General features: G+C 51.2%; 1 protein-coding gene across 4 annotated transcripts in view; it reads right to left on the bottom strand.

Annotated features, from left to right (window-relative positions):
* The window catches only part of BDNF (brain derived neurotrophic factor), a 39,221-nt gene extending 16,271 nt beyond the window's left edge, over positions 1-22,950 (bottom strand). Inside the window, exon 1 of one of the 4 annotated variants that reach the window (XM_037403339.1) lies at positions 22,636-22,950. In XM_037403339.1, the coding sequence (XP_037259236.1) occupies positions 22,636-22,638 (3 nt within the window). In that variant the 5' untranslated portion in view covers positions 22,639-22,950. Of the gene's footprint in view, positions 1-2,085; positions 2,191-2,593; positions 2,875-21,678; positions 21,776-22,635 lie in introns of those variants that run through there. The other 3 variants (XM_037403341.1, XM_037403340.1, XM_037403342.1) reach the window with 3 other exon arrangements.
* Between the last annotated feature and the right edge of the window lie 569 nt (positions 22,951-23,519).

The following is a 23,519-nucleotide window of genomic DNA, read 5'->3' as shown; positions in this document are numbered from 1 at the left end:
TCACAGCTAAGCATTACTAAGAATGCCAGTGTATGAACTGATCTAATAAATGATTGAGAGTTTCCTAATTAAGCAGCATTTTAGCTATTTAGGAGGAACCAAGTGCTCACAACACATGCTTGAAAACACGTCAAGACAAGTTAGCAATTAACCTATTAAAAGCATATATCCTCTTCTAGTGGAGCCTCCACCAATTCACACAATGCTTAACGTGAGGTTTCTAGTGTAGGCACAGGGCACATTCTTCGAACAAGATTTCAGCCTTTTGTACAAACCAGGAAGGCAGAGACGGGAAATACTTTTTGTTGCTGGTGGTGATTTTTGTTTGGTGGTTTTTTTTTTTTTAGTAGGAGTTCACTCAGCAGAGCGAGTTGTTTCTCATCTTCATGCAGGCTTGCCCACAGAAGGGAGGAGAGGGTCTCCTACTTGCAAGTTTCTTGTGACCTCCTTTTATACCTGCACCCCGGCAGAGTACTCCTATCTGAGCTGAAGGTGCAGATCCTTGTGGTTTCCCCAGAGTAACAGTTGCAGAAAGCGCTACAAGTACTGCAAGGACTTCTCTCTGCAGCTTTCAGCTCAGCACTGCCACTATATGCAAAGCTTTTAAGCAAAAGCACGCAGATCCTTATTTTCCACTATATTCTTTCACATTTTAACGAGTCTTTAAAATCCTTTGCATCTGTGCACTACATTTGATAGTATCTGAGCATATTGTAGTACTCCCCTAGCACTACACTACAACATAATGCCTTCACGTTTAAAAGCATGCTGCTTGAAATAAAACTTTTTTTCAGTTTAGCTTTACCCCCTCCAAGATAAAAGCTCTTTCCCATTCTCCTCCAGCGATATCTGGCATATTCAGATAAAGCATTCTTGATGCTTCTGACCCGGTTTACCCCAGTCCACAGCCGTGTACTGCCAGGCAGGATCTACCCTGCAGCCCTGGGAAGCAAAGAGCACTGGTGGCGTGAACAGAAGGCAGGCTACTTAAAAATGGGTTTTCCCAGCTGAGGTTCAGTGAAGCTGAACATTAAGTGGTAGTACTACAGCAGAAAATTGTTGTGAGTTACAGAGCCCTGTAGAAAGGCTCCTGTCTCTTGTCGCACTAAGTACCTCGCCAAGACATCTGCCAGCTCCTTCACGTATTTTCGAGTCGAAATGGAGCTGCTGGTTCGCCCTGAGACCCAGGTGAGGGACGGCGCTCCCAGAGCAGCCAGAACGCCGCGGTTCGCCTTCTCCCTTCCCCTCGCCCCGGGTGTGCTGACACAGCCAGCGCCCTGCTGCTCCGCTGGCGAGGGGCCACAGCGTCCCCCCGACAGCTGCTGCCTCCCCTCCTGCCAAACCACCGGGATTCGCGGCCGGACAGAGCCAACAGTGTCCCCCTCCACCTGTGTTCATCCATACCCGGACTACGGGCGGGCCACCCCCGGGGTCGGGCTGTCACCCCGGCGAAAGCCAAGCCATCGGGTGGCTCCGAGGCGCTCCCTGGCACGGGGAGCGGGATGAGGTGACACCTCCTCGCCCGGCTCTCCGCTCCTCTTTGAAGACCAGCGAGGAAATTCGTTTCACGTACTTCTCGCCCCATGAATTAAAGATGACAGAAATACTTGCTTAAGGAAAGCGTATCGCCAGGATAGATTCTTTGCATTCATTAGAACCGTGTTACTAGAAACATAAATAAGTAATGACTATCGATCCGGCAACAGTCATAACCTCAGAACAGCAAACTGCCATAAACTGAAGGGAAAAGTAGGTGTTTTTAACCGGAACGTAGAAACCCAGGCACCGACAGCACCGCTTAAGAAATGAAGCGGCAAGGCACGCGCGGGGCTCCGCGCTTCTGACCCCGCCGGGGAGGGGGCGCGGAGCCACCGGGGCGGTCGCGCAAGGCGGCGGCGCAGCGACCGCACCTTCGCCCCGCCGCATTTACCGTCTAATGCCGGTTCCTGCCCGCCAGCCCCGCGCCAGGGCGGCGGCACCCCCCGCCCGCGCACCGACCGGGCCGCCGCCGCTCCCCCCCCCGCCCCGCGGCGGCGAGGCCCCCGCGGCACCGCGCCGCCGGTGCGGCCGCCCCGCGTGCCTCACATTCCAGCGACGGCCGAGCTCCGGCAAGTGCAGCGCTCCCCGCCCTGCCGGCACCGCGCCCGGGGCGGCCCCGGCCCTCTCGCCGGCCCCACGGCCGGGCCCCGCCGCCCGCCCCGGCCCCCGGGCCGCCGCCGCCGCTGCTGAGGGAAGGGGCCGGGGCCGCCGCCCGGCCGCGCGCCCAGCCGCTAGGGGGCGGCGCCCGCCTCCCAACGGCTGCCCGCCGCGCCCCGCGCAGGGCGCCGCCACGCGGGCGGAGCGCGCCCCACGCCCGGCCCCGCGCCGCCGCCGTCGGGGGAGCGCCGCCCCTGCCCCGCCGCCGCCCGGCGCCGCGCTGCCCCTCCGGCCGGCGGCGGAGCGCGCTGCTGCCGCCCCCGCCCCCCGGCCCCTACGCCGGCCCCGCCGCGCCGACAGGTGCGGGAACAAAGGGGCGCGGGGCCGCCCCGGCCCTCCCCGCCCCGCTCCCCGCGTCGCCCCGGCCCTGCAAGTTTCCCGGCGGGGCGCCCCGTACCTCGTCGTCCACACAAAGCCTGTCCGGGTCCCCTCCGTCAAGTCACATCCTCTCCCGGGCGCCCAGTCCCACCGGCCGCCTCCCGCCGCCCCGGCAACACAGGCAGCGGCTCAAGTGTCTCATCAAAGCTTTATGAGGGGCGGGAGGGCAGCGGAGCCGGATCCCCCACCCCCGCCGCCCAACGGGAGCCTCCCGGCCCGGCCCCGCCGCCTCCCCGCCGAGCGGCTTCGACCCCCGCACGGGCGCCTCCGGCCAGCGGCTGCGGCGGCCGCAGGCACCGCGCCGCCCCGCGCTGCCCCGCTTAAAGCCTCCGCGCCGCCTCCCCGGCCCCGCCACCGCCCCCGCCCCGCCCGCCCGGCCCGGCCCCCGCTCCCCCGGCGCACCCCGAGCGGCGGGCAGGGCGCGGAGGGGCCGGGCCCTGAGCGGGGCGGGGGGGTCGGGCCGCCGCGGGATATTGGTTTACCTCCGCCGGGTATTAAGCAAGCCCGATGCATTTAAATATCGCTCCCGCGCTGACCTCTCCGTAGTTTGCCTATTAAGAATGCAATCAAGATAATAACGGGCATTGCTTATTAATGAGCGCCCCAGGTAACGTTACACCGGTGACTCGCCGGAGGCGCGCAGCGGGCGCGGGCGCTCAGCCCCCGCGGACCGGGGGCGGCCCTGCCCGGCCGGGGAGCGGGGCCGGGGGCGGCAGCCGGAGCCCCCCGTGGCGGTAGCGCCCGCCGGCGGAGCGGGGGGGCCCCGCGGTGCCCGCGGTGTCCCGGGCCAAGCGCCCCCTCGGCGGCGCCCCTCCGTGTGCCCGTCCCCCCCCACCCGGTCAAAAATCTGTCCCGCCGCTTCCCCCTTCCGCCTGCGCGGCACACGCGGTGAATTATTGATAGTGGAAATTGCATGGCAGAGGCAATAATGGCATCCCTGATTGAGTGGCTCCATTTGATCTTGGTACAGACAGGGAGATGGCATGCTCCCGGCCGGCCGCGGCCACGGCCCTGGCACAGCCACCTGCCTGGCTCCCAGCACCCGCCGTCGTGGCCTCGCCTCCGCCCTGCCCCGGTCCCTCACTGGTAAAACTGGTCCATGACGTCCCATCTATTCTGTGACTCCGTTAAAACCAGTATCTTGCTACGCCTTAAAGCCCAACTGCCACCTAATTGCAATTAACGCCAAAGGCTCGATCGCTCCAGCGTACTCGTGGCCGTTTATTTATCCTCGGAGCAATGTGTGCAACTCATTGCTGCCTTCAGATGGTCTGATTGCCTGTGTGCTTTTGCTATGAAACACCTGCATTTATTAGATCAGTAAAGCAATAAAATATCCCAGGCGTTTGAAATCTGAGCACACCTAAGGCCTTCCCCATAAAACGGCTTTTAATATATATTAAGGGAAACAATCCTGGTGGTTAATATCCTTTGCAGCTTTAAGAACGTCTTTAAAAATCATGTTCAAGTACCACATTACCATCCTTCTTGTACTTGGGGGTTTGGTTTCATGTGTTTGAACTAAAAGTGTCACTGAGCTGTGAAAACAGTTCCACCTCTTTTGTCCCAGCTATTTCCAGACGGGATCCACTCCGTTCATGAGAAAGGAGACAGTTTCTCCAAGTCCTCCCTACCAGCCTGGGCTGAGGAATCACGCCCAGTTCTTGCTGGCTGACAGCGAGTTGCTAATAAAGGCAGCTCTATTCAAATTCTGCCATTAGGAATACATCAGCCACCTCTTTTCCCACTATCCAGGTATGACCTTCTCTCTCCAGTGATACAGCCAGGTGGATGTCTGAGTGCAATTTCCAATACGGGGATCGTGATCGGAACTTGCTGAGTTAACGTGTCCGTTTTATTTTCCCATTTTGGACTTTGCTCAGCTTTCCAGGTACGACCGTGCAAGCAGGGTGCCTGGGTTCACCACGGCAGTGTGCTTCTAGCCAGCCTTTTTACATGGTGATAAGACAGCACAGCTTTAATACGCTGTGTTTGTAAGATCACGCCTGCAAATATTTGGATGATCTACCAGTCAAGCTTAACAGCAGCGGCGGAGGCTGCTTTAACCCGCTGTAACGTAATACCTTACACACACCTTATTCCTGGAGGAAGGACTCTTCTCCTGCTACACTAGACATGCAGATGAGCAGCGGCGAGTACCATGCTTTAAAAACACCGAAGCATCTGCTGGCTTGTTCTCGGAAGCGAAGGAGGAGGCACACATTCTGAAAAAGTCTTGCTTGCAATCAGAATGAGTTTTTTAATTTTGGAAAGGAAGCGTCTTATGGACCGCCTGACGAGTCCTCCCTCTGTGGTACGCGCTTTCAGCTCAGCTCTGCTGGGAACGTGGGAACCGCCAATTCCAGGCAACCCTGCGCCGAAATTCCCATTTTGCTCTGCTACAAACATGCTGCCTTTTGCCCCGGCGCAGAGATTTTCCCAGGGAAGAGGTGTGGTCAGAGAGCTGCTCTATCTTGCCAGTATAATCAGCCCTTTGGGGATTATTACCAGCCAGTGCTTGATTACTGGGAAAATGAAAAAGTAGTGGAAATAATGATCTGTTTGGATTTTTCATGCATATACAAGCTGGACACTGTATTTTTCATTCGGACCCTGATTTCAAGGAGAATTTTGTATGAACGAGCCCCAAAAGACTGGGCCCACAAAGTATTTATTACTTTGTGAAGCAACCGACAGCCGTCACATGGAGACACTGCCCTGGTCAGAGCTCCGCTCCTTTGCCCGCAGGACGTACTCTGAGCTCAGAGGTCTACATAAACCATCACCTTCAGAATACATGGGATCCGCAGGATGCAATGATCAGACATCCTGATCCTGTGGATTCCCAGGTGACCCTAGAAAGAGTTATCTCTTCTCGTGTCTGAAAAAGGGCATCTCCCACTGTCTCAGGCACGGCTATGTTTTCCCCGTTTGGGTGGTACAGGCATTGGGACTGAGTGGCACTCAAAAGCAAAGCATCGCCGCGGGCTGCATGGGGCAGAAGCAGGCAGGCAGGCCCTGTTCTGGTGATTTTGGTTTGGCTAACTCAGCGTATCGAGGCTTTCAGCGTCATTGTCACAGCATGCCCACCTTACAGCATTTACCGTGAAACCAAGTGTCTTTTTCCTATACTTAACTAGTTAAAGTTATTTTTTGCATACACAAATCACACCTCACCCTTTTCCATACACAGCAACAGGGGAGGAATGAAAAAGAGTTTGAGTCGTCAATCAACGTAACGTTGATTTATCCCTGCAGCAGTATCAGATTGCTTGCAGGGGGGTAAGACCATTGCTTTTTGCTGAATTCAATTTAAACTGTAGCATAGGCACTAATGATGCTGTAGATACTATAAAGAAGAAAGCAGAAGCATGCACATCTGGTTTCTGTCTCGGTGGAGGTTATGCATTATAGTGATTGATGCACGAGGTCCAAATTTACTGATAAACTAATTATATGATAAAGTAGTTTGTGGGGCTCTTAAATTCCCCCATTGCAATTGTAAGAGAAGCAATAAAAAAAAAGTCAATATTTGAAAAGAGTAACATTCTTAAAAGGTCCGTAGTTAGTCAATACATAACTGGCGATTCATCTTCCCCCACCTCCACAAATGTGTCTTTACATTCCCCGTTTTATTCATGTAGTATCTCGACCTGGTGTGTGAATGAGAAAAAAGGTCAAGAAGCTACAGTTTGGACCGCCTCTCACTCGGTTGTCAGGAAATATAAACTAATCCTGATTACAGCAATGAGAATGCTGTTGAAGTACTCAGGTTTTGACACTGGAGTATTTTTTCTATTAATAATTTTAATTGGCTGAGGTCAGTTCTTATATCGCTACAACCATTTTTATGTTTAATTATGTTTATTCGTGTTTCCTAGTTACCTATCTCTGCTATTTTTTCACATGAAAGGGCTGGAAAGTTCATGGAAATAAACTTTTCCAACTCAAGTAACGCTAAAAATTGCAATGGATTATAAACACAATTGGAGGTTGCAGGCCCGTTGCATTTGCAAGCAGATGACTGGGCTGTGACGCCACTCTCCGATGATTCACCCATCGCAGCGCACACAGCGGAGCCACTCATGGTCTGTACAAACACCAGCAGGGCTACAAAACCCTCAGCATCTTCAAGGACCGAACCCAGATTTTGCCCAGCTGTCTTAAAATCTTTGTAATCATCCAGGATGTGACTGAGCGGGGTGACCCGCGTGTTAATGCCCCGGGGTGGGTGGCACCTGGATCTCACAGCCTCCAGGTTTACCTTGTGTCCAGCCCGCAATGAGTTGGGGTGGTTGTGGTCTACAAGGAGCTTGCTGGGTGGCCAGAGTGAACCCGGGCCTTAAATAGCACAGGGTACTTGCTCCTAATATCAACCATAATTTCACCTTCAGTGAACAGAATCTGCTGAGAGGCCTTTCGGCCTCTGCGAAACAGCAAAGATGGGAATACAAACCCAAAGATCTTTCATTAGATGTAGTCTGCAGGCTGCATGTGTACAGGATAAAGCAGTGGAACCTACCCTTTCAATCACAGCCACCAAAACCACAGCATTTTTGCTGAAGAAAATGCTACCTAATAGCTCAGAATCATCACCCTGCAGCTACAGCAAAAGTGAATTTAAAACTCCAACAATTAAAATAATTGGTCTCTTCTCATGTCTAGAGGTATGCCAGCTTTCCATCACATGGGGGGATCTGTACCCTGGATCTTGTCCCATGCCTTCTAGTCAGGGATTTCAGCACAATTTATGTGCATGAAACTGCTTCTTTAACAGAGCTCTGTGGTAGGTGCAGTTTAGTCTTTTGCAAATGAGGAAATGCATGTGTCTATTATGTATAAATTTATTAAGCTGCTCATGAACATACTTGTTCAGCAAGCACGCCCCTTCTGTGTTTGTTCCTTGCCACCGCTCATGTAGTTGCCTCGACCGGTATCATCTGTCACAGAAGTGGAACATGAGTCATACGTGACGATTACCACATGCACCCAGTGATGCACGCACACTCCTCTCCAGCCAAATCTCCAGGCTTCCCTGTCCGGGTTCTGCATGGACCCCATGTGCTGCTGAGACAGTGGGACTCCTAAACCCCACATGGAATCCCTCATCCTCCCGCAGAAGGGCTGGGAGTAGCTGGTAGGATGATCCACCCTTCGTCCCACGGAGCCGTGCTGGGCTGGGGCGGAGGCTGGCTATTGGGGACAGCGGCACGACCAAAAAGGTGAGGACCAAAACAAAGAAAGGAGAGAACGAATCCAACCCAGCAGCAAAACCAAACGGGTTTGTCATTCCCTGATGCTTCAACACTCACTAAACCTGGGAATTTGTCTCCTGAGGCTCTCTGCCTTACTGCTGTCGCTTTGGAGGCATTAAACACCCGGCAGCTGAGCAGAGAGCAAAGTATCTGGGCTGTGCCCGAGAGTATCCAGTGTACCAGGTGTCTGGCAAATGGTGCCTGAGCCCTTCCCCGCTCGCCCCGACCTCCCCGCCGACAGCTCGGCCATGGCTCCGTCCCAGCGGACAGAGAAGAGGGCATGAAACAACAGCAATGACAAAAAAGCAGGCTCCGAGTGAGCCGCAGACAGGGGAGGGGAGAAGAAAATCCCCTCTCCCCCAAAGAGGTTGTGTGTGATTCCTCGGGATGGGGGAAACCCGAGCCAGGTGTGGAAAGACAGATGGCTAGAGATGCACCCCTGTGACGAATCCGGCCATTGGAGCTCTATGATTAAAGAAGATCAGAAAACTGCTGGTGCACTTGTGGGTGAAAGGTGTTGGGATTGACTCATCTCTCCTTTCCTCTAAGTATTCAGTGGGTTTCAATTAGATGCAATACAGTGGATTATTTTTAATATTTAAAGGGATCAGATTCCAGGGGCTCAATAAACTTAGCCAGGCATCTTGTCAGAGTAGCTACATGCCCTATCAAACCCTCCTCAGTGCGTAAATGTGAAGAGCTTATTTTGGGTATGTCCTAAAAATAAGCAAGCCCCAAACCCCCCGGCCTGCAAATGCTCTTTTGTACTTCGTTTCTATTTAAGCAACTAAAATCTCCTCTGACATCAAGCTCAAGCACTCCATTCGCCAGGTGCGGCCGCTCAGCGATATTGCCTGGAGGGTGACGGGCGATAAGAGATCTAAAGCAAACAGGGAGGGGAGATGGAGGATGGTGCTTGGCGCTGGGCACTGGTATCTGTGCCGGGGTGCCCACCACCCGTGGGGCCCCGCTCCCGGAGCTGGCAGGACGGATCCTCCTCGGCTATGCAGAGATCCTTGGGAATGGAAAGCATGTGTAAACATTAAATAGTTCCTCTAGCTCTCCTGCCCTGCGCTGCTGTCATATTAAGGCATTTTACAGTGCATTTAGCCATCGTCATCTTCCCAAAGAGGTTAAGGTGCTTTGGCTCCATCCCTCTTTAAAGCACAGCTACGTCAATACTTTTAACAAGCTGATGTGTTTAAAGATTATTTCAAGATTATTATTTTTTTTAAAATAGGATGTCAAGCTATTTTACCTAAAAAACAGCTCTAGAGTTCAAAACATTTTCCTTGTTAACCACCTAAAGCATTAAACAGAGAAGTATCTGAGAAACAGTAGATATTTTTGTTAATTGCAAACTAAAATTATCACTGTGGCAATAAAAATTAAATAGAGTCCTCAAAATGAAGCTCAGACCACATTGTGTTCTCCTCCAGTTACTGTGACTTGTGGCTCAGAAAACAAGTACTGGATTAGTCACATTAAAGCCAAAATTTCCCTTGACTAACACATTTCATTTGTTTGCAGTCTTTTTTGTTTATTGAACACTTGGGTTTATTAATCTTAAACTAATTTAGTAAGTGGAACCATGGTGTGTATAAACGTTACTACATTCCGCGTCAGAGATTAATAGGCAGCCATGTGTCAAGTCCGGCGGTTTTCACTTGCCCAGATGAATGCGGCGGGCTGTTCAGCCGTGGCGGAGGAGCATCCGGGCGGCATGTGAGCACCGACGGCGGCAAAAAAGTCAAGATCTGGGCCACCACCGGGCTATGTGCTCACCCACACCTCGGGGCATGTTAATGCACAGCAAAAGATGCCAACAAAGAGGGTGCCACCCCCTCTCTCTCCTTCCACCAAAACACCCAGCCCAACCCCAGGGAGCAGGACTTGCATGGGGGCCTTTATTTCTCTGCATTGGCCGGATGAAATGATTTAACTGACTTGCAGTGCAGAATCGCTCTGAATAGTAATTAGTACCGGTGTAGTTGTATTATAGTTGTATTTATGGTACTGCTATTAAAATATTATTTTCCTCCTCACAAGTACAGCACGGGAGGAATTGGATGCACAGCTGGTTCTCTCTCTGCAGCACATGATGAGCTTGGACGATCGTTTAGAAATGCAGAGAGGTGGGAACAGAGCACAGAGCGGATGTACAGCTACTCTGGAATTCAAAAATCCTGAAATATTGATTCAGAGAATCAATACAAATTTTGAGGTACTTTAAAATAACTTCCCTCAAGTTCGACACCATTTCCCAAATGGGAAAACTATCGATTTCTCTCTCCCAGCCTGCACAAAGACAGGGCGGCTCTTGGGGGGTAGCAGTGGAGCAGCAGAACCTCAAGCAGGGGGAAAGCGATGGCGCCCCTGCCATGCCCGAAGCCCCTCTATTTTAAGGGTTAGATGCCACTTCAAAGACTACTCAGGCAAAATCCACCCCTGGCTTTGGCGAGGCATTTAGTGGGGCCTTTTCTCAGCAGTTCAGGACTCATGCCATTGGAGTATAGATTTGTAAACAACATTATCTGCATTTATTGCCTGGACACTGTTTATTTTTCACATAGTTTATACAGCTGAAGCATAAACGCCTACAAGGGAGCAGTGGCTTTAAACACCTCTTTGCATTTCATTAGTTAGCCTGTTTAATCTGCTATAATTTATTGCAACTTGCAGCTGCATCATATGGCCTTATAGTACCTTTACATATTTGAATACAAACACCACTGAAGTCAGCAGGAATGCAAAGTGTTTAAATCAGAAGAGAACCAAGTGCTAGATTTTGAGTAAGGACTCTGCAGTAAGGCATTTAAACCCTTATTTTAGACTCCTGTTCGGTTTCTGTTTGATGCTTTACCCTGCTATATGCTCCGAGCAGAATCCCTTTCCCTTCCAGGCATGTATAGCTTCTTCCCCTTTGGTTTCTTAATTTGGGTTAGATCCCATAATATGAAAAATATACTCTGATACTGCACCTAGAGCACATTGATGAGGCCTAAAGAGCTCTTCTGTGATGGGAATTAAGATCAAAAAGGATATGGAATTTAAATATTCAACATTTCTTCTCAGATGTGAAACAGAAAAATTGTTTTGATGCAAAAGTCATTGCAACAGAATATGTTACTTAGACTCTGGGACCATATTAGGGTAAAATGGCTTTTTAGATAGGAATTGCACTGCAAGAAACTCCTTCATATGGAAATTATGACATTTTGTCTATTGCCTCTTACTACAAATGTTTAAAAGATCTGTTAAAAATAATCTTCTAAGAAGTTGTATCAAGATAAAAGAAATAAATAGGAACCGGTAAAATTTAGAGGCTTATTTCTGATTAGTTTCTTAATTTAGACCCTGTTAACTGCCAGAAAATTGCACCAGTTACCAGAGCTGGGAAAGCATAACTGATAACATAGCTTATTTTGCAGTTTGGGTTTGCTGTGCTTTTGTCAGGCCCTCACCCTCGCAGTAGACGAATGCTGGGTTAATTCCACATACTGCTGGGCTTAGAGAGACTCAGGAAAAAAGGCTGAGCCCAAGCACTAACACAAACGAAAGCCAAGTGTGCGAAAAACACATTCTCACTGTCTGTTTGACAAAGCGTTCCTAGACCTCCACCTGAATTTAGCTGATTGATTTTCAGCTAACTTCAGCTAACGATTGATCTTCACTAACATCCCACAAAACGCACGGACACAGAAGAAGGCGGACAGCTTCCCCCGCCAAGGTTTTGGACAGAGCCAGGCAGAACACGCTCGCAGACCGCTGAGGGACTGCTAAGCCAGCTTGCTGGGAAGATGGACCTCTCATCCTGTGTTCCCCCGTACCAGGCAAGATGCATCACTATTTCTTTTCCATCCGAGCGCTGCTCCCCCGGCGTGGGCCAGCCTGGGCTTGCTGGGACTCCAGCACTATCCATCATTTCTGCTTGCCCATCACCTGCCGGTGCTCCCACACCTCCTCGCTGGCAGGGGGCCAACAGTGGTCCCCAGGAGCCCCGCAGGACCACCCTCCAGCCACACAACCAGTTAGCCCAGGGACCTGCTCCTGGCCAGGGCTAGCCCAGCAGGGATAGGGATGGGCATTTATGCTGTTTTAAAGTGCCGGTGTAAGTGCGTTGTAGGCTCCTGATCTGGGCTGCTTTCTGGTCCAGTGCTTTTTCTCTCTCTCATTTCCCAAGGAGAGAGTTATGTTATAATTAATTGTTATAAATAACCTGCTAGATTCTTCAGATAAATGCTAACAGCCTTCCATCACTTTGTTTTTTTGTGTTTCTTTTTTTTTTTTTTTTTTTGCATTGGTACAATAAATAGGTCTTTGGGAGTATTCTCAGATTCTGAAAGCGCATCCCTTCTATACGTGCTTGAACCATTTGAACCATACAACCCTATAATTTTCCTTCCCTATCACTTGCCTACCTATGTTACCATATCCCCATCTAGCCTCTGCCTTGCCAAGCAGTGACAGTGCCTACAGAACAGATAAAGAGAAGATAACTCAGCCACAGCCCAGGTGCCTCCTGCTTGACGGTACCACTGGGCTGCCACTGCGGGAGCAGTGCCTGGGGGCACAGGGAGGGCTCGTGGCCACGGCTCCATCCCACCACAGCAGTGGTGCTGTGTCCTGGACCAAAGGCTCTGAGCACCTGTGTCTGAGATGCCTATGAGGAGTCAAAGGTGGGGTTGGACAAGACGTGACAAGAGGTTGACAAAACTTGCAGCGATGCCAAGCATTCAGGCTGAGCATCTGGAGCACACCAGGCACCTGCCTTGTTTCTTCTCCTCCACCGACCCTTCCATAGGGCTCCTTCCCTCATGTCGCACAACACACCTCCTCTTCCAGGGGCTCTCTGTGTCCTCCCCATCCCTTCCACATGGTTGCTCACATCAGGGGGTCTGCACCCTCCAAACCACCTACTAGCACAGTCCCCCATCCCTCTTATCTCCATTTCTCTGGCTGTGGGAACCGTGTGTGGCTCGTCACCACCTCCAGGTCTGCAGTGAGGGTGAGCAGGAGGCTATTGCTATGCCAGGGGGCATTAATGTTGACCTGCAGTTAGCTCCAGGAGCTTCATGGGGACAGCTGACCCTCTGTGCAGGGTCTCGGGGCTTACCCCAGCCTGCAGGCCACACTGGAAACCCACAGGGAGAGACAGAAAAAGACAAACTGATCCAAACAAGGTTCAGTTCCCCAGTCTGTCCTGGGGGAGCACGCTCTGAAGCCTGCCTGCCACTCAGTTTCTGAGAGGGAGCTGGCATCACACACACCATCCTCACTGTGTTTACAGCCCTGGCAGAGGTGAGCTGGGAAGTTCTGCTGCTGAGGGGGGCCCCAGGCAGCTGTCACACACTAGCAGCAGCTGGTGAAATAGCCTCTGGTGGTCAAGGAGGCGAGTCAGTACATTGCCTTGGTCCTGCCCTATTGCTCTTGGACTGGCTGTTCTGCCAGGGGATGGTATGGACCCAAAAGCAAACAGTTTTTAAAGGTCCATCCTCTTTGACTTTCCTCCTGGCCTGAAATGTACACCTCACATTAGTCTGAGTTCCCCCCCTTCTTTGTGTGGAAAATCCCTATGGATAAATGAATACGAAATTCTGGGCATTTCAAAATAACTTTCTAGCTTTGCCTTAAAACTGGCTTAGCCTCCTTGTCAGATATTTTGGGTTCCTTAAAATTTGTGAGCCAGCAAAATTTTCTTTAGGGAATGCTGCAGGAAATCTTTGATGGGAAAGTCAATGATAAAAATAACTATTCGGTGCCAAAGGCGGTAGACTGGGGATTAAAAACCCCTCTGAAGTCGGAGACGTTCAGGTCTCTGACAGAGCTCAGAAGAGACGCAAGAAAAGCGGTGGGTATCGTGGGCTATGCCCATGGTTGGGCAGCTGATGACTGAGTCTAGGTGAAGGATTTGGGAAGAGGAAAACAACAGGTGGTGGGCGGGAAAAGGCCGAGAATCAGATCTGCCTGGGGAATAGGTGGTGGATAGAGTGACCGACTGCTGATGTAGGAATGAATACCACAGAGAAAGAGAAGAATCAGGTGAATTTATGATTAAACTCTTACCTCTTGCACCACCAAGGCCTTTGTGAAAGACTTAATGGCAACAAAAAAAACCTAAGAAAAAACCCTAGACTTAAGTACTTGCTCCCTCAGAAGAGGATGAGAGCAAAGCCTGTGACAAATATTCGTCATGTCACTGAGAAAGGTGTTCAAATACCATGATGAATGATGAGTGTGGTATAAGGACTTAGAGTACCTCAGTCAATAAACCAAATTTGGGACACAAAAAGAGATTCATATGGGAAATACTGTGAGATTCACTCCTGTGTGGATGACTGTTTCAATAACCACTAGATACATTATTCTTTTTCTTTTTTTTTTTTCTCTGATGCAATAGATTTTCAGCAATAGAATAAGGGGTATCACACTTCAGGCTACAGCGAGTGACATGTACAGAAGTGAAAGACATCCAAGATGTATCATCATCCACTGGAAAATTCCAAACCCAGAACTTAGCCTCGCATAAAAACCGCTAGGGCTTTTTGTTTTCCTGGCCAATGCTATTTTATCAGATACCTGTTTACAAAATTCAGCTAAATACCCTCTCAGATGGTTTGATAAACTTTTGGCAGATGTGAATGAACATGTATTTGACAGAGCCAGCTCACCACCTAAGCAGCTCCAGTCTCTTGACCCCTGCTCATGACTCTCACTGCAGCCCATTCTCATTAGAGTTGGTCAGGTTTCAAAAGGTATTTGCTGTCAGAAATCAGCTGCCTTTTTTTTTCTCTCTTTTTTTTCCACTCCTTTTCTTTTGATAACCACCTGTTTCCCTGAATCCATTATCTTTTCATTATATATTTTGTTTTGAATCTGAATATTTTATCAAAAAGTCATTGTCGGACTTTTGAAGATAGCTTCAGCGGGAAATACTGAAAGCCTATTTAAAACGCTCTGTAAAACAATATAGAACTGAGTTTGTGTTGAAAATATTGGGGGAAAAAAGATAATTTTGAAATGTCAAATATTTTCACAACTCTGTCTGCCTCGTCAGCATGCAGCCTCTTCTGGTTGTTCAGGGAAAAACCTTAATGGGAGCTAAATGGTAGACACACAACAACCAGTGGGCCACCATACAACCTTCTTCCACCGCTATTGTTTTAAGGAGTTAAATATGTAAAAAAATAAAGAAACCTGAATGGAGGATCAGGGCTAAAGTCAATGCTATGACATTTCTACAGCTGTACAGGTTTAGTGTCTCTAACATCACAATAACATACTGCAAGAGTGAGGAGGTTAAGCTATGCTGCTATGTCTTAGGTGCGAGCAGACCCAACCTAGACAGCTTCCATCATTCTTTTACCACTCACAAGTGCTTCTTAAAAAATTTCTACTTATAAAGAGGCTTGAACATAATTTTAAAGTTAATTTTAATTTATGGTATTTTTCAGTGCTCAGAGAGGAGTTTGATAACATCTCTGTATTGTTGATGAACAAACTGAGGTAAAAGAATTGGAAAGATTGCCCGTACCACACACGAGCCATATAGAAACTAGACTTTACACCCTGTAGGTTATTAATGGAAGCAGCTGAGGACCCAGCCTCGCTGGTCTTCCCTCCTGTCTGTCTTAAAACAGGCTGTATGACCACGCATACAAAGCAAAGCCCCAAGCACTGCCCACATTCTTCGGCTCCTGCCAGACAGATGAGAGAAGGGTTAATCCAAAGCCTTCCCACTGCCAGGGTTCCTTCCTCCTCAACATGCCTCAACTCTTTTTTTTAAACTGCTTCAGCTTGTATTTGACCATTTGTTATAATAATGGAGTCTAGTGAGATGCTTGTGGCCCCATAAACTTCAGACATAATTTTAACTATGTCAGCTTTAAAAAGTCAGTATCTGCCTCATCAAAGGGCAATCTTGTCCAATGTGGGTGTCTGTACCAATTGTGTTTTGAACTGCAGCAATAATCCAACCAAACCATGCGAAGAGCTTTTCTACACCCACATTTCTTAATTATCATCATGAGACTGAGGTAGCCGAGACCAGATCTATAATGTTTTCTGGATGTCAAAATGCCCACACACCTTCTGTAATCCTTGTGCTACCAGCCCCCTTTCATATTGCATTTTAGCTGGTCCATCTAATTATCTATTACCACAACTGTTTACTGCGTTATTGCAGAGTCTCACAAAGGCTCGTCAGGAGGAAAGGGCTCTGTTTAAGAAAAAGGAAACAACTGTCTGATGAGACCGCCCTAGCTGCACAACCCTATAAACATTTTAGTGGATGATAACCCCCTCTTCGCCCCTTTCAGAAATGAACCTTTTTTTTTTTTTAATTATTTCTTACAGTCCAGTGAGACCTAGGGCTTTAAAAGTCTCTGCATACATCGCATCCATAAACAATGTATTTTCTTGGGAGGTTTGGGGTCTGCTGTTGGAAAGTTTGGAGAATAAATAAGTTCATTATTTTCACATGTGCTACAGTCAATAAAGATGTGAAATAGGAAAGTAGCGAAAATGTTATGACTTAATGAACACTTTGCGTAATCATTCTTGCCAAATGTCAAAATAAATTGGAGGCCAGAGTGTACGGTTTACGCTTGTTAAATTGGGGTTTTGTGTGCTATTTTGGGGAAGGAAAAAACAAAACAAAAAAAGACCAGACCACGAAAAGGCAGGGGGAAGAGAAAGTGTACACTTGGCCACTCACAGCAAGACCATTAGAGTCCCACCGCTGATATTCCCCACGGGAGACCATACAACAGCCTGGGACTGCGGGGAAGCCACTTACCGACAGTGAAGCTGGCTCTATGGCCAGTGTCCCAGCCCAGAGGCTCTGCACTGGCCAAGAAGGAGCAGGAACCAAACCCCAGCAGCCCAGTTTACACCCTGGGCTGGACCTGGCTAATCCCTGCCTCCCTGGGAAGCAGCTTGATGCTGTCACATCCATTTGCACCTTCAAAAGACAGTTTTCATCAGGAGACTGAGTTTGTGCTCTGCCAGGAAGTTCAAATGACAACGGGAATAAGGTGACTGGAGCCAGATTTCGCTTTTGCTAGAGGCTGAAATGTGAAATGTCTGTCCGCTTTACAGCTATCCCATCGGATCCAGTTTTGGCATAGAGCTACTAAGAAATGCAGCTTTTGCCTCTGTTATGCAAAGACTTCTGCTCGTCCAAGCCACGAGTACCTTGAAAGCTCTGAGTTTAGAAACATCTACACGGCTAAGGACCCGACTGTTTGAACACCGAAGCGTGTCACAGCTATTTTCCCTTTGAGATTGCCTCAGGAAAAGACCAATTAGGATTACGTGATAAGTAAAATTGCTCCCATACTTACGTGATTAGGAAAATAGGTCTCTCAAACTGCCTGTTCAAAAGGAGATAAAAGCAATATTGTCCTTTTGTGGTTAGATTTTAACTTATTTATGTTTTTCCCCATTGAGTACATGTTCTAGCAGCACTGAGAGGCCACAGGCACGTGCTTCTTACTCCACCTCTACTTCTAGTAATGGGAGTGCCACGAAGGTGCCTGCATTTCTTGCCGCCTGCGTGAAATGCGTGGATACATTTATGTGGCTTTCATTTATTTTGTTTCATGACACAGGGAGGGGGGAAAAAATCCTTTTCATACACCTACATCTATCACATAGCAACTAAGAATAGAAGCAATATTGAGACAGATGGAAATGTTAACGGTGACAGCTCACAAGCACGAATCACACATTTGTGAAATAATGAAATGGGTGGGCAGTTGTTATATGAACTCCATGTCAGTTGGTATGTTTTCCTGGCTATAAGTTTGCAAGAGTATGTCTCAGATATATTTTCAGTTAATGGGAGAAGTCAGTGCCCTGCCCTGCTGCACACCTTGCCGGCATGTGGGTGTAGGGATTCATTGAGGCTGGCGAGTGGTTTGCACGCAAAACTGCTCATCACGCGCCCCGGGCGCTGCAGGACATCCCCTGACATGTCCCTGCCGTGGCATTTCAGTATTCCTAATGATGTGGTGGGAGAGACACACAAAGGAGGTGTAAAAACGTTTAGAAACCCAAACACAAGGGAAACATGGGATACTCACACTTGCTTCAAAGTCTTCCTTGCAGGGATACAAGTATTACCCTTTTTTAAATGTATCATCTGCCTGTGTTCTGTGGTCCCTATTACTAGCTGAGCTTGCCAGCCACGAACCGGAATGAGGATTACAAAATCAGTCCTGTGTTTCTCAGGTCATTTTCTTTCTAGTTCTTCATGCCCCAAAAGCCACCGTCTCCATTTTAAGGACCACTTTGACAAGCCTGGTTTTGCTAACCCCAGTTTCCCAGCCCCATTCTCAAGTTAGTTCCAAGGGGAGGGAGCTGTGGAAGTATCCATGTGCATTTCACCTTGTGCTACCCGTCTCTTTCCCCAGTGTAGGGAACCTACTAATTTTCAACAACTTTGAGAGGTACTGTTTCTTACGGATGCTGTTTACAGCACTTGACGTGACTATTTTTTGCTAGAGGAATGAACTAGATCTCCCAAAATCTTACGGATGCTCTCTTTGTTTGTGTATCTGATTAAAAATAATTCCAGCAGCTACATCTTCGAGTGCTCAGTGGTGATTTACTACAGTGATTCATGGTAAGACTTACAGCGCTGAGGAAAATCTGTCCCTTGGGATTCATCCACCTTTCCAGAATTTCTCATGGCAGGGCAATCATATGCCACTGTATTTAGGAAGCAACGTGTGGTTACTAAATGGCAGCCAGTCTGCATTTTCCCTGGGCATTTCTGAGAGCTCAACAACATCAGTGCGACAAAGAAACGAAATAAAGGACTTGCTGTACAAAGGCAAATGTGCACATCCAGCCACCTCAGATTAATGAAATGTTAGACATAATCCTCCAGCATACATGCCTGTGAATGGTGGCCACTAAAATAAATAGTGAGAACTATCAGACCATTTGAAATAGGAAATTATTGAATGATGCTGAAAATCAAGCGGCTATCCAAATGGAGAGGTACCGCGAATGACGAACTTGCAGAGGGACCATGCCTACGTCAAATAGCACATTAAATAAAATCTCACACTGGACACAGCCGCCTGACAGCCACCAAAGCACTGAAGACAACACTCGTGGTATCAGGTGAAAGAAAAGGAAAACAATAAAAAAGAAGCAAGAAAGACTGCCACGTCAAAACTTTGCAAGTGGAAGAGATATTTGAAAGAGGTCGGACATTTTACAGTATCATAACCATAAGAGATGAAAGGTGGTGACAAACCACCACCAAAGCGGTGACAGCTCTTGGAGAAATAGTGGATACTAAAAAATCAATAAAGCGACTTGCAGATTAAGGTATGAGTCACCGTGAGCAAATGTGACCAAATACGGCCCAATGTCATTTGTTAGCAGTCGTCCGTCCCATGCGCCTCTGCAGAGAACGATTAGAATTCAACGCAAACACGGCAATAGGGGCAGGAAGGGAAAAATTGGAACCAAGAGGTTTTTACAACTTAGTAAGGAAGTAACAGGTGTAAAAATAAAAGTAGATATGCAGCATTATCCATGGAATGGAAAATTCACGTGAATAGAAGCTCGTCAGCAAACTCCTATGTAATAGGACCATTTATTTGGGGAAGCGGATGGGGTTTAGTAGGGCTCATCACCACTAGATCACAGCAGATGTATTCAAATATTAGCGCTACCACCTGACTTTTTCCAAAGTGAAAAAAGGGCAGAGGACGTTTCATTATGAATTTGATGAAACCGATCCTGCAAACTAGGTGCGTTTGAGTTTCATCCAGGCTGCCGGTGAGTGATGCTCCTGAGACCCGTGTCTTCTCCGGCTAGTTTCACCCGAGAGATGCCTCTCATCGCACCCTGACAGGCATCCCCGGCAGACGCAACTTCTCCAAGTGGAAATGGAAAAATACACTCGGTAGGGCCTTTCCCCGGGCTCCCACCGAGCGGCGCGGCCGGGCCCGGGGGCGGGGGGGGGGGGGGCCCGGTGCCGAGCCCAGGCCGCCGTTAGCGCATCTCCAGGAGAGAAAGGCGGATGTTTTTCTTCAATGGGAAAAAAAATTAAAAAAAATAACCCCCGCCCCCAGCAGATACTAACGCAGAAGAGACGCCAGGTGACCGACTTTAGGGGAGCTCCGCGCCGGCGCCCCCCCGGTGCCGTCCTGCAGCACCTCCATTTTGGCTGTGCGCGCCGGTGCCGCCGCCCGGCCCGGCCCCGGTGCTGCCCGCGGCACCGTCCGAGGGCTGCTGCCGACGTGCCTCTGCCGGGGGGTGGCACACGACACAAGGGGGGGGGGGGAGAGGGGCGGCATCCCCGGCCCCCCCTCCCCGCGCCCCAGCTCCGCAGGACGGTGTCTCCCGGGGGGAGGCGGTCGCCGTGGCAACCGCGGCGGGGGCGGGCGGGGGTAGCGGTGGCGGGGCGGGGGGGGACACCGGCGAGGGGAGCCTGGCCCCCGGGCCGGCCCGGCCGGGGCGCACAGAGCCCTGCGCGGCGGGGATGCCGCCCCCTCCCCCGCGGCGGGCGGCCCCGGCGGTGCCAGCCCCCTCCTGCCGGGGGGTTTCCCTCCTCGGCGCCGCTACGTGCGAGCCGGAGCGGGAGCCCGGCGGGAGGCGGGGGCGGCGGGGCCGCGGGATCCTCCCTCCTCCCTCCCTCCCTCCCCGGCGGGGCCCGGCGCCGCAGCGGGGCCGGCCGCGGGGCTCTGCCGCAGGGAGCGCCCGCCGCCCCCGCGCCCTGCCGGGGCTGGGGGCGCCGGAGCCACCCGGCCGCCCCTCGGCTCCCCCGGGGCGGGGAGGGGGGTGGCTCCCGGCGGCCGGGATCCCCCCGGGCGGGGAGGCGCACGCTGGCTGGAGCGGGGCGGCGGAGCCAGCGCGGCTCCGTGCGGACCCTCCTCCGCGGGAGCGCACCCCTCCGCGGCAGCGCGGGTGTGCCGCTGGGGCGGATCAATGCACAGACTCCGTGCAGAGCCGGAGACCCCCCGAGCTTCTCTACCTGCGAGCACTGCTGCTACCGCCGCTGCTCCACCAAACTGCTGACTTTCCAGAGCTTATTTTTAGCCCGGAGACTAAATATTATTAGCTACATTTCTACGTAGGAAGAATCGGAAGGGCGGGGGGGGGGGGGGGGGGGGAAGGCACCAGAGAGAGGGAGATGAGCCTAAAGCTTATCCGAATGATCTCCAGGTGGGGGGGCTGCGTTTGGATTTCAGGCTTGTCAAACACCTTCCCCCCCCCCCCCCCTCCCCTTTTAATTATAGCAAAGTAGATGCGGATATTGGATCATCAGCAATGCATGCACGGCTCCCCCTTTCAGTCGTAGGTTGCGTACACAGAGGGGCCATCAGTGATCCCTCAAGCTGGGGACCCGCTAATCTCCATGTAGGTAAAGATCAGCTGCGTCTCTTTATCTATGTAAGATCAGTTGTGCACAGTGCCAGCTAGAGCTCAGCTGCATTTCTTTAGCTATGCAAAAATCAACTTGCATTCTTAGCTAGGAAGAAAAAAACCACCACAACACAAACCCCAACACACACCACCATCGCATCTGCTTATCTAGGTAAAGATCAGTTGCATCTCTGCCCAAAGCATGCACACGCACATAGAGAGACGAGATTCCCAGATTAAATCAGGCACAACTTAACTCAACTCGTAGTGCAATCTCATCAAGCTTCTCCTACCTTTTCTAGCCTCCACACACCGAGCAAGCCAGCAAGGTAACAAAACTAGGCAAAGAGCAGGCACCCATCCCCGCGCCACGGAGAGAGAGAGAGAGAGAGAGAGAGAGAGAGAGAGAGAGAGAGGCAGGAGCCAGAGGGGGGCCCGGGGGGGTCAGCCCTCCGCTTACCTTAGGCACAGCTAACACCACGAGCAGTGGCTAGATCGCGGAGATAAACACTGGCATTTCCCAAGTTGACACCGTCAAATCAACCCCCGGAGCTTGCAAGACTCTGGGTGTTGGTTTTTTTTTTTTTTTCCTTTTTTTTTTTTTTCCCCCCTCTCCTTTTCCTATTCCAGTCCGCACCGCTAGGAATTCAACTTCGCCCAGCTCCGGCGGGGCGAGAGGGCGGCGGGCGGGGAGGGGAGGGGAAGGACAGGGGGGTGGCGGGGGGCGGGGGGGAGCCGGCACCAAGTGCCAGGGGCTCCCCGACCCGCTGGGGCGCGGAGCGGGCCGCGGTGCGGTGCGGGGCCGGGGCCGCCACCGCCCCCCCGCGGGCCGCCCCCCCCGCGGGCCGCCCCCCCGCTCCGCTCCGCGCCCGCCGCCGCCTCTGTCCAGGGTGCTGCCGCCGCCGCCGCGCCCCGCTGCGCGCCCCGCTGCGCGCCCGGGCCGCTCCTCGCCCCCGTCCCCCACGCGCCGTCACGTGCCGCGGTCGCGCCGCTCCGCACCCCCCCGCCGCTGCCGGGGCAATGCCCGGCCCTCGCTCCGCGGCGGGGCGCGGAGGTGCCCCCCCCACCCCCCCGAGCGTCAGCCGCCTCCCGTGCCCGCTGGGAGCGAGGGCAGGAGGGAGCCGGGAGGAGCGAGCGCCCGGCCGCAGCCAAGTCGCCGGCAGCTCCAAGTTTCTTCGACGCGGTGTTTCCATCGCAGCCTTAAATCAAAGAGCGTTGCAATTAAAGTTACACCGGCTAAAGCACAATTCCTCCGGCCTCCGCGGGTTACGCGCTTTGGTATATTAAGTACTGGAAAGCCAAGCCCGTGATATGAGATACTGTCGTTAAGCAACATCTCAAGCTTTCTTTCTGTTTTTTGTTGTTGTTTTGTTTTTTCTCTCCAGTTATAAAAATAGGCTTTTTTATTGATACTTACCATTGTTACTTTGCTGTCCTGGAGACAGAAGTGTCTTAAAATCCAGTCTCTCCAACAGATGCTGGAAGGTAATGTGTCTTGTTTGAAGTCATCATGTGAGAACTTCTGCTTTGCTCAGTGGATCGCCCACCACTTGGTGTGACTTATGAATCTAATAACCCTTTGCAATATCCGCAAGCTTAAACTCTCCACCACCTTGGTGCCTACAGAAGACAGAAAGCAACTGGCAGGGAGTTTTAAAAACCTATAGATTTACGCAAACGCCTTAGCTCAGAGTCACGTTTCCCTTTGAGTTCTTACGTGATCTTAATGAATGAGAGGGGTTACCAACTGACACGGTATAAAAAACGTGATCGCAGCCGCCTCCCAGGAAACCGGAGCGGGACAGAAAGTTCCCGAGGAAAGTCCTCGCCGGCCGGGCGCGCTGTGCAGTGAGCCCTGACCGCCGGCCGCGCTGCTTCCAGCGCCCGGCTCGCACCTGGGGCCGTGCAAGACGAGCTGGCTCTGGAGATTTGCATTGGTGACAGGTAAGTAAACATTTGGCTTTTTTTTTTTTTTGTTTTTTTTTTGTTTTATGTCACGTTCGCTCTCGCTCACACGGGAAGTGCTCCAGGGACTTGTTGCATACTAGCTCTTGCCACAAGAGGAACCTGGCAGAGCTGCCAAGACGAGCTCCCTTCGGGAAGCCCCTGCCTTTTCCCAGCCCTAACTTCCCAGCACACTTTTCCTCCCCCTCCTGGCTGTGCCCGCGCCGGGAGGCTCAGCCCCGGGGGCGCGCAGCCCCGCGCCGAGCCCCGCCGCCGGGCGGGGGGAGGAGGAGGAGGAGGAGGAGGAGGAGGCGGCGGCGGCAGGGGAGGGAAGGGCAAGGGGAAGGGGAGCGCATC

Source organism: Falco rusticolus, chromosome 10 (assembly GCF_015220075.1).
Source record: "Falco rusticolus isolate bFalRus1 chromosome 10, bFalRus1.pri, whole genome shotgun sequence".
Classification (NCBI taxonomy): Eukaryota; Metazoa; Chordata; class Aves; order Falconiformes; family Falconidae; genus Falco; species Falco rusticolus.
Note: the sequence above shows the minus strand (reverse complement) of the source record. Positions and strands in the feature narration are given on the sequence as shown.